Here is an 11,633-nt window from a genome sequence, read left to right as displayed (position 1 = left end):
TCGAAGCCCAATTTGGTCATGTGAGTGGGAACAATTTAGTTTTTCATTTTCTATTCATGGATATTTTCTGTTGATTTTGGACAACTTAAAGTAAGGATATTTGCTATTCTTTTTGTACCCATTACGTAGCAACGCGTAACTGAGCATTCAATAACAAATTCTCTATAACCTACTAAATTTGCTTATTACTGTTGTAGAATAAAGAGAGTCGTAACACAGGATCAGACATTTCAGGGTTTACTCGTGAGAAAGCCAAAGAATTAGTACATCTAGTAGTATTATTACATTCCTGGCTGGAGGTTCAGCTTGTCACTGTTCCCTTAAAGCTTGTCCTGTCCTGGTCTTCTGTGGTAGATTCGTCTTCCTGCCACAACATCGTGTTACTTTGGAAATACTTTTTTTGGCTGTACAGGTCCTTAGTTTAACTGGCAATGTGTTTTTGCAGTCAGTACCTTTTGTTAGCTTCAAAATTATTAAATTTGTCAAACTTTAAAGGGACCGTGTGTAGTGTTTTCAGTGGTTTATTGGCAAAAATTGATGTCTGCATTCATAAATAAGTCATCATTGGTGTCATCATTCGCTACTACCCCGGCACTCCTGCAGCATAACAAAGTCCCACTCTTTGAGCATAATGCAGGATCATGCATGCAGCATCACAGGAGACGTAATCCTCCTTCTCCCCAGCACACCACACCAAAGAAAAGTGCACTGGCCACCACAGTCTGATAGAATGTGTGCAGAAGAGGTCTGCAGATATTAAAAGACCTCAGCCTTCTCAAAAAATACAGTCGGCTCTCACCATTCGTGTACACTGCCTCCAAGTGGCAAGACCAGTCCAGCTTATCATCCAGCTGCACTCCCAGGTACCAGTAGCTGGAGACAACCTCCACATCTGTACCTCGAATGGTGACTGGGGCTGGAGCAGGCCTCCTGAAAAGGCAACGTGACAGGCGAATTCAAAAAACGAGGGTTAACATCGGGGTAGCCTTTCCCAGGTGGAAAGAGCTGCTGAAGGGGAAAGTTTTTAAAAGGGACACTGTGATTGGCCTGCCTGTCATTTTTTTCACAACAGGCAGGCCAGGCCAATGCAATCATGATTTCAACGTTAGATGGGAGAAATTCCTACACACTGTGGCTTTAACTTTTGTTTAATAGAATTCCCTTCTTATAGTTTAATTCTCACATGTGCTTTCTTTATTTGTTACAGTCTCAAAATTTTTAAAGTGATTTCAAGTGATATTTTTATTCTGCACCTTTCTAAAAGTTCTGTGGATTTATTATTAATTTATTTAGAATTATTTGTCTACATAAAAATGTTATCAATACGACCCTTTCTGCTGTTCTGATGAGTTTATTCTGATAAAGATTTGCACTCTGTTACAGTAAACAGTAAGTGAAAGTAAAAACTTCTGGGAAATTGAGGGCTTTACAGTAAGTCTGTGGCTGCAGTACCCTGCCATACTCACTGTGTTGGTTTAGTGTGGTAGCATGCGTTTGGTGATTTGCACTAAACACAAAGCCCAGCTGAGGCTGATGGGAATGTAGTTTTGCAGGTATTTGTTCATAAACAAAGTTAAATATTTGACCATGTGATATAATTTAATATACTGATCATACGTACAAATCAATGGGTTACTCTAGATGGAGTGCATTTCTTTAAAAGAAACAACCATTAAGATTCAAGGTTCAGTTTATTTCTTCAAAGTACAAGTGAAATAAATCATAAAACATATTTAAGATACAGTAGAAGTGGGAACATCTTAAGAATATATTCATACTCAAGAATAAAGTGTCATTAAATGAGAAAATGAAATGAGTTTTATGAAATATTGCTGACAGGCTGGTAAAACTATGTGTAAAGTGCACTTAAAAGAACATCTTTAACACACAAAGTACATATTTTGAAGCACAATTAACATTCATAAATGATTACAGTATACAGGTCATGTTTGCAGTTATTTGAGTAAGAATAAAGCTTATTGTATGTATCTTGTAAAATATACACTGAAGTGTTGCCAAATATATGATATGATATAAATATATCAGTTAGATAAAGAATATTTATTGTGCTCAGTACATTCAGTGGTGGAAAATCACTGAGTGCATTTATTCAAATACTGTACTTAAGTACAATTTTAAGGTACTCTTACTTGATTTGGGGATTTTATTTCATATACAACTCCATTGCATTTCAGAGGGACACATATGAAGCTTTAACTCATGCAGGGCACAGTCGTACGCCCCAGCTGTAACCAGCTGATTGGATTATTGCTTCTAATCAGCCACAAACCAATCACAGCCCATTCTCACAACAAGGCGGACCATTATAATATGGCCTCCTACTCACTGATTCCTGCTACGCTAATGCTGCCACACACCACTGCTGCTGCTGGCAAAGCTTTGCCTCCTTCACCCCAGCCTTCACCTTTCTAATTCAAAGTCCTAACATGGCTTAATAAAAAGCAAGAACACTTGTTTTCAGCAGGGGTACAATGTCGTCATTGTATTAGAAACAAATCTGCAAAGAGAATAGAATAAAATAGAATGAACCTAACTAAACAGTTAGATGTTACAGTAGATTTTGTGCTGATCATTGCTGGCTTCATGTACAGCTGGAGAGGTGGAGTCTTCACATTTGGAAACTGGAGAGGACTTCTTATAGGTGGTAAACTGAAAAGAAAAAAAAAGGGCCTTTGCTGACGTTACAGGGAATGACAGTGCATGTTGTACAAATACATGAGTACCATCAGTCATACATGAAGAACCATACAGAAAGTCACCTCCATGTTTCTGTCACCTGACTGCCCCCTGGTGTTCAAACCTGTGGAGCACAATGTAAAAAAACTGATTTATTTCCTTTGTGTGAATGAATATTTACTAGGGCTTCCTCCTTATAGTCGACCAATCAGTAGTTGATCAGAAAGGTCATTAGTCGGCAAGATTTCATTGGTTGCTTAGTCGCAGAAAAAAAAAAAAGTGAAACTCTATCAGGAGCTGTGCCTTGTCAAAATAAATCAAAACCTAAATGACTGGACCGTTTGGGAATTTAATTTGAAAGGACAGACACAGGAAGTGTCCACGCTCAGCAGTCAGACAGGAGTCAGGTTACAAACCAATCACAGCTTTAAATATTCATTCATTCATTCAGTCACATGTATAAACACCTCCTGGAAGAAGATCAGCTCTGCACTCAGGATTTCAGCTAAATAGGCTATATATTGCTTGTTAATGTTGCTTAGCAACCGCAGACGCAACCTGCCACTGTGCTCTTGAAAGCTGGCACAAAAAAGGCACAATAGTAGCGCCCAGCACCCAACCTTGTGTTTACAGACATTTAAGGACATGGCATGTGTACGACCCCTAATTTCCAGGGCTGGTACCTGCGGTTCTTCCACAGGCTAGTTAATAACATGTCGGGCAGGAAATCCAAAGTGTGGGATCATTTTGAGAAGGTGAAGGACGAACCCAAGGTGATATGTAAACTCATCTTCATTGGTCGACTACAAACATGACGTATCATCTGAAACATGGAAGTAGCTACATGCCCATTAGCCCACAGCGTCATTAACAGGCGGCTCGCTCAGTGTGTGACGTGCACTTGTAGATAAAATATAGGCCTATATTAATGAAGGTTCATTAGTACGGTTTGTATTTCTCTGTAATGTAACACAGTGTTAACAATGTTACTGATACTATTCTTTCTCACACCTTCAACTCAAACCATTGTGTTGCCCCGCCCAAAATATATTATCTTATAATAAAACTAATATCATAAACATGCAGGCGACTAGTCGACTAATGGCCCTAAATGATAACTATTGGTCGACTAGGAGAATTCTTAGTCGGGGGCAGCCCTAATATTTACTGACAGTATAGATGGAGGTGGAGGGTAACTCACTTGTCTTCAGTTTGTAGAGAAGCAACACAACAACAGCAAACAGCACAACCACAGCGACACATACAACCAGAGGCAGGACATAACCTGGGGGGGAGACTTAGAAAGAGAATGGGAAAAAAGGGGGGTTATGTAAGGTCAAACAGGAAGTTGACATAGTTTTGTATCATGGTGAACATGATAATAAAAGTCTCATTTATATACTTCTAATTTGTTTTACTAAATGAGGTTTAAGAGTTCACTTCTTTGGTCCAGACTGAAATATCTCAACAACCACTGAATGGATTACCCAGAAATTTGGTACAACTTGGCCATCATCAGGTCCAAATTTAATGTGGTCTGTACTTTTTCTCTGAAGAAAGTTTAATGAAAAGTCGAAGTCAAAAAGCAACTCATTCTCATGGCAACTGGTCAAATATCACTGTTTTGTCAGTGCCATCTACGTCTACATATAGATCCTTTTATTGTTAGTAAACGGTATGACATTTTTTGGTGCACGGGGCTTCGCTGGAGGCAAAACAATTCTCCACAGACATTAGCTTGCTCTAGCTAGCAAGTTCTGTTGGCTTGTTCTCGACAATGGCGGAAGATGATGTGAGTGGTGCATCAGAAATACTCATTCTGAGTGCACTGTGGCACAAACTGGACCGTTCGTAAATGATATTCAGCGCTGTCTGAATGTACTGTTCGGTTATCCAGACCACTGCACTCTCAGAGTGGCAGAGCGCACTCTGGACACTCTGGTGGAGACGGAGCAGCAGAGCGCTGAGCAGAGTGAATGTGTGATTAACTTAACTGTTGGTTCATTCATGTAGAAATATAACGCTCCGTTTCTTCCACCAACAGGGCTCTCATTTTAGTGTAGAGCGTCAGACTGAATTTACCAACGCACCATGTCAGGTCACTCATTCTCCGGGACCGCCAGTGTTACTTGAATAAGTAAACACTGACCAACGGGACCAGACTGGCCGACCCGTATGCTCTCACTCAGGGGATGGACAACTGACTTCTATTCTGGCTCCCAATAACACAACAAGACCACATTTTAAGACTCCTATGTAGCCTACAGCCCTGTGGTGGAGAGGCAGGTTTTGCCACCAGCTAACAAACGGACATCACTGTGACGTCGGCCCTAAAGGGTCTATTGCATGCTAGATATCCCTCTGCGTTTGTTGTTGACGTTCAGGGACGATATGTTACACCTCTTAAATGCATTTTGTATTATCCAAATACACTTACAACATTTTCACAGGACCTGTACAGTTTCTGCTTTTTAGAGGCATACTGTACAGCCTGTTTCAAAAATAAACTTACAACATCAGTAAAACACCTCGTATTCATTTTAATTTTCTTGTGCAACAAAAGCACATACTTAAGTTCAGGAAAAACATGGTTTGGCTCTACATCCAGTCGGGAAGCAAACACTGGGCTCCTGGGTGAAAGTTTGGGGTTTGTTGGACACATGTATGGCCCGTCCCACCCACCCTGTAGGGACGAGCTTATATTACGTTGTTACCAGCAATGAAGCACACCAACGGCAAAGGCTCTGGACACATGCATAGGTTACAGCGTAGGGTCTGCACAAGTATAAATTCCCCTTAAGGGTGCTTTTACACCTGCCCTGTTTGCTTCGGTTCAGTCCCTGCCTGTTCAAGCCCTGCCACACCCTCAGTGTGGTTCGTCTGGGCAGCTGTGAACACAGCAATCGCACTCAGGTGCGCACTGAAACAACCGGACCGAGACCTTGTTGAAGAGGTGGTCTCGGTCCAACTGCAGTCACATGACACATTGTTTGGGTTAAACATGAGCGTGTTACAGTCCTGGAGGATTATTAATGTGCACCTCCTCCTGTACTGCCTTAATATGCACATTCAGCACATCCAATGCATCAAAACATTGTTTTCTAGTTGGAGCCGCGCCTCGTTTTCAAACTGTATGGTTTGACTAAAATGAACAATGACAGCAATATAGTCCACGATGAGCAGCACTAAAATCAACCTGCGTAGTTGTCCCTCCATTGTGACATTAGAAAGTGTCACATTTATCTTGCAAGTGTACTCTTCTTCAGCGTTTGCTTTACTTCCTGGATTTTTCCCACATGGAAATTCTGACCAATCAAGAGCAGCTTTCTCACACAAGGCATTTGATCTGGTCCGCTTGTAAATGCTGCTGTGAGAACACGAACCAACTCTAGGCAATTATACAACTTTGGAACAAAATTAGTCCCTGATTCAGACCAAAGGAGACGACTCTAGGTCTGAAAGCACCCTAACAGCTCCAGCTGAAGAGCAATTGAGAACGCTCTTAGCCTTGTCTAACATTTTACGAACATTTTGCAACAGTTATGTTTCATTACGTTTATATAAACACAACTCAGGTAGCTAAGTCAAGGTAATGTTTCTCACTAAACACAGGGGTTAGAAAAATATAAACATAATTTTCAGGAAATGGTTTTCAGAGGCAAATGATTTTAGAAATATTGTTGGAATGTTTGCATCATTATCTGTTTTTACAGTATGTGTTATAACACTTTTAACAATTCAAATATCACATTTAACATGTTAATATTATAATTTTGTTGAGGATAGAGCACAGCAAACAAACATTGATTGGCAGGAGGACAGACAGAGTTTCAGCTCTGCAGATTTGAACCTTTAACGCTGTAAACTGCAGCAGCTGCAGCTGTAGTTTCTGTCTGCTGCTGCTCAGGCTGCTTCACGGCCTCAGTGAGAGTCTTTGGAGCTGTGAATAACAGAAAAAAAAATCACATGCATACAGATTAATACTGAGAATGTATATACAGTAGGGTTTATGGTCATAAATAAGTATTTGCAAACACAAATGAAAATGTGCGGTACTAAATATTTCAGGATATTTAAAGCATCAGCAGCTGTCGGTGAGCTGTGAAAACTTTCTGCAGACCTCTGGTCGCCAAAAAAAAATGGAAATGAAACAAGCTGAGGCTTGCTGAGTTGTACAGCCTCTAAAAATCCACCGCCACCAGTCTCTGTGCTTTAAACCACACAGTTTGTATACATGCCGCCTGTGGATACTCTGCAGTCAGTTTTATTTCACAGTGAGCACTGATTTGTTTATTTGCAAGTCAAAAGACATGTAACTCACTAAATGTCCACAACTTAGAAAGACTCTCAGTAGAAACTCACCCTCTGTAACTCTGACCTCAAACGCCCTGTATGAATCAGGTAAAAACTTTCTTTCCAAGCCGCACCTGTATTGTCCCGAGTCAGCTTTGGTTAGCTGTGTGATGCTCACATACAGAACTGTAGAAGATACTGGGAAAGTTCCTTCTTTATACAAGATGCTGTATCTGCCTCTCTGAGCTCTGTCGCCTTCTGTTTCAATGAGAACGTCGTCTTCCTTGCACTCGTCCTTGCAGAGGAACTTTCTTCTTCCAGAGAGACTGAAGTGGCATGCAACTAGGGCGCTACTTCCTTCAGTACGGATGAGTTGAGTATTTGCATTGACGAGCCCGGTGTTTCCATCACACAGAGCTGTTGAAAAGAAGAGTGATTACTGGTGATTAGGTCTTTCTGTAGACCGCAGGTTAATGAAAGTCGCTGTTGTACTTATACAGTGCCTGCAGTAGCACTACTTCTAAAGTCAACTAAAGTAAAAGGCCTAGTTGGATAAGAATCTCTTTTGTGCTGCTTTTTCTTTTAACTAGCTAAAGGAAAGGTCAACATATTTTAAAGCCCACCTTCCCAAATGTACATTTTCACCACAGAAACTCTTGACTTGTATGTAGACCCTTTTAGGGCCGACGTCACAGTGACGACAGTTTGTTAGCTGGGGGCAAAACCAGCCTCTCCCCCACAGGGCTGTAGGCTACATAGGAGTCTTAAAGTGTGTTTGTCTTGTTGTGTTATTGGGAGCCAGAATAGAAGGAGTCATGGCTCAAAACCAGCCGCCACTGCCCGTCAACAAAAACATAGACAACTATGGTTAAATGTGATAAGACCAAAGGACTGGACGGAGGCCATCATCAAAAATGCATGAATAACATTATGTGTATTAAGGGTTATCATGTCCACCTCATCAGAAACTGGGGAGGGATTAAGAGGAATATTGGATTTCTCTGGAACGCTAACTTTTTAGCGCATTAGCTAACGTTAGCTTCAAAACAAACTGGAGGAAACCGTTCAAGTGTGGTCCTCCTTTGTAAGATTGGCTTCCTGTGACATCATCCATCCCCTGAGTGAGAGCATACGGGTCGGCCAGTCTGGTCCCGTTGGTCAGTGTTTACTTATTCAAGTAACACTGGCGGTCCCGGAGAGTGAGTGACCTGACATGGTGCGTTGGTAAATTCAGTCTGACGCTCTACACTAAAATGAGAGCCCTGTTGGTGGAAGAAACGGAGCGTTATATTTATTATATAATATGTTATTTAAGCAAATAATAAACATAATCCTGAGTTGTTGTTTTTTCCCACCTGGACCTTTATGACCTTCAGCCTCTCTATGTGACGCAGAGCACTAACACGTGGTTAATGTTGTGAAACGGCCGTGTTCGCTCTATACATATCTGATGATTTCATCTGCCAACACTGAACATCACATCAACATCACATTTTCTCCTCCACCTCAGCCCAGCGTGAACACTTTTTGCGACATTTTTATTTTTTGTATTTTTTGTGTTTCCATTCAGGTTTTATTGTGCGCAAACTAAAAATGTGGATAAAAACAGGTGGGTGGAAACAAACCAAGTGTTTCCACGTACAGCCTTCCAGAGGGCGTCAGACTCTCTGATTCAGTGGACCTTCTTTTTAGACTTGCATTTTTGTAGCTTTTGTTTGATTAATTGGCATCAAACCTAATCCGTATTTTTTCGAAATCTTATTTACTCTATCTTATCCTGTCTTTTATTTGTATTGTCTCTTTTTATTATGTAAAGCACTTCAAGTTGCACTGCTGCATAAACTGTGCTGTACAGATAAAGTTATTATTAGGGTCCGGGCAGGCAGTCCTGCCAGGACCCTCTTGTTTTCCTGCTCATTCTTTCTTCTTCTTCTTCTTCTTCTTCTTCTTCCAAGGAAATCCTACTTCCCATGCACGAAAAATCACCAAACTTTGCACAAAGGTCCAGTCCTATGCCAGATTTGCTCAGCTGCAAACACAAGTCAGTAGTCCTGATGGTGGCGCTACAGCAAGCGTCTAAAGTTCAAAAATTTGAAAATTCACAACAAATCGACCTTATGAGCTACAGCTTCACAACTTTATCCAAAGTATAGCCCCAATACTGAAGAAACTTTTGCACATTGTATTGCAAATTATGAAGTCCATCACTCTGTTTTGTTTTTTTTTCAAAAACTGTAAAACCCTCCCACAATTTTTGCTCAATTGACACCAAACTTGCTACAGAGCATCGTCAGACTGTCCTCCAAATACTGTCCTCATAGATTTCTGATTTATCAAAAATTGAGCCTACAGTGCATCAAGATGTTTGACTGTAAACAGTACTGTAAACATATACTTGCAAATTCTTGCTAAATAAGTTTTCAGTGTTCATGAAAAAAAATTAACAAACTTTTAGAGTCATGGTAGATGATGTGTGGCAAATATCAGAATTTTATCTCAAAAACTGAATTTTTGACAGCATTTCGAATTTTGCTCTAATGTGAACAACTGCAATATGTGTATTTTCAGATTTTTGTCTTGATAACTGAATTTATGACAGCAGTTTGAAATCTGCCCTGACAGCTGCTGTCATCCTGGTTTCTGGATTAGTTAGTTAATGAAGCCACAGATGAGTTGTCATTTACTAATTAGCTCAGTCAGATAGAAGCTGCTCCTTGGTGTCAGAGGTTGTGAGTTCAAGCCTCAACTGATGCAAAATGTACATTGTAATGGCAGCTTTCTTGATGTCTTCCTATTCTGCTTATTGTTGCTCAGAATTGCCTTAATTTGCCTAAAATTGCCCGGCCCCGACCATTGCTGCGCAGCAGCTATAATTATGATCATTATTCCGTGCTGAGCTGCAGAGGAGCGACAGTATGAAAAATAATAATTTCATACTAAAAACAGTAATTTCGGAGGACACTCACTGGTTTGTTTATCTCAGGCTGCTGAAGCCTCATATTAACTTCAGCTACACTTTGGAAGTTTGTCCCTTATCACTTACAGTATCTTTTTTAATTACAGCAAGTGAAAACTGTTTCTGGGCACCTCACTGTTGTTTTAAGACCAACTTAAAAAAAGTGGAGCTCTCCTTTAATAAAAGCTCCAACTGTAACACATCACAGAACAACAACAAAGTCGTGATGGACGATAAATTATTTCTGACAGATTACATGAACTCATTGAGACTCTGCAGCAGCCACATGATGTATCAGAGATCAACACCACAGTAAGAACAACTGTGCACAAGACACATCCAGGTCGACAGTTCTCACCTGACAAGGAGCAGAAGAGCAGAACATGGTTGATGTTCATCCTGAATTTAATCCTGATGAAGAAAAATAATGAAACCGCAGAACTGTTTTTTATCACTTCACTTCTTCCAGTCTTTGTTTGTGTGATCGGTCAGGAAGCTGCTCAGTGTCGTTTCCCTCTTCCTCTCTGTCGTTTAGTCCGTTTATAGCTTCATCTACACCCACAGTGTGATGATGATGAAGGGTAGTTGTTGTTTTTTTAAGCTTTAATTGAATGTTTTTGTTTTTATCTACCTTGTTTTACTGTTTAATTGTCTGACTCTGTTTCCCTCATTGCTGAAATGTTTTAATCTTGGTTCACCTGTTTAAAGCACCTTGTTTTATGAAGTGCTGTAAGAATAAAATAAAATAATTATTATCATTATTATTTACTTTAATTTTGACTTTAAAATCCTAAATATTCTGTCAGTTTAAAATGAAAGGAAGTGAATTAATGGGTTTAAAGTTTAGTGAGAGTCGACAGTCTTATTTAAAGGAACAGTGTGAAGTATTTAGGGGGTTTAGTGGCATCTTGAAGTGAGGACTGCAGCTTGCAGCCAGCTGAAACTTGGAATTCCCCCAGATTTCAATGTTTAGGAGGTTTTATCAGGAGCCAAATTATCCGCAGAGGTCTCTTCTTCTCCAAAACAGATGGCACAGGTGATAAAACCCAGTAGAAACACTGTATAAAGCAGTTTCATGCACAAATCAGTGTTTCTCCTATGCTGTTTGGCACATAGCAAACAGCTGCTGTGCATGCTCACGTTATTCCTTTGATAACTTAATGTGGGCTCACTTTATTTCTGATTCAGATGTTCAGGGGATTTTAGCGGGTACCGAATTATCCGCAGAGGTCTCTTCCTCTCCAAAACAAACAGATCTGGTGATCTAAACTGGTAGAAACACCTAGTAAAGCAGTTTCACGTTACAAATCAGTGTTTCTCTGATGCTGTTTGGCACGTTGCAGACAGACTGGTCGCCCAGCACCTGCTGATGTGTGCTCACCTTTTCCTCTGATAACTTAAGATCCAGAAGTTCAGGAGGTGTTATCAGGAGCTGAATTATCCGCAGAGGTCTCTTCTTCTCCAAAACAAATGGGACAGGTGATAAAGCCCTAATCTAGGGACCAATATCTAAAGTTCCCTCTTGGCAAAAGTTGGAAAGCTTACTAAAACTGAGCTTCTATAAGGCAATGAATATTGCGGAGGGCGTGGCTCATCACATAAAGGTGTATAACATCTCAAGGGTTTCACCCATCACCACGCAACTTTGTAGGCATATGACCACACATAATCTGAGGGGACCCCTCCA

General features: G+C 40.5%; 1 protein-coding gene across 2 annotated transcripts; it reads right to left on the bottom strand.

Annotated features, from left to right (window-relative positions):
- Positions 1-1,675: 1,675 nt before the first annotated feature.
- On the bottom strand, positions 1,676-10,446 carry LOC144464119 (uncharacterized). 2 transcript variants are annotated; one of them, XM_078169758.1, is made up of 6 exons: positions 10,305-10,446; positions 7,060-7,407; positions 6,548-6,637; positions 3,899-3,994; positions 2,781-2,821; positions 1,676-2,670 (listed from the first exon to the last, which is right to left on the bottom strand). In XM_078169758.1, exons 1-6 carry the CDS (start codon positions 10,342-10,344, stop codon positions 2,563-2,565), a joined length of 723 nt encoding a protein of 240 aa, XP_078025884.1. In that variant the 5' UTR covers positions 10,345-10,446; the 3' UTR covers positions 1,676-2,562. The 2 variants fall into 2 exon arrangements, with proteins under 2 accessions (XP_078025884.1, XP_078025885.1); XM_078169759.1 differs by having other exon boundaries at positions 3,899-3,982.
- Positions 10,447-11,633: the final 1,187 nt, after the last annotated feature.

Source organism: Epinephelus lanceolatus, chromosome 8, assembly GCF_041903045.1.
Source record: "Epinephelus lanceolatus isolate andai-2023 chromosome 8, ASM4190304v1, whole genome shotgun sequence".
In the NCBI taxonomy this organism is placed as follows: Eukaryota; Metazoa; Chordata; class Actinopteri; order Perciformes; family Serranidae; genus Epinephelus; species Epinephelus lanceolatus.
The sequence above is the reverse complement of the archived record's forward strand: the minus strand, read 5'-3'. Positions and strand labels throughout refer to the sequence as shown.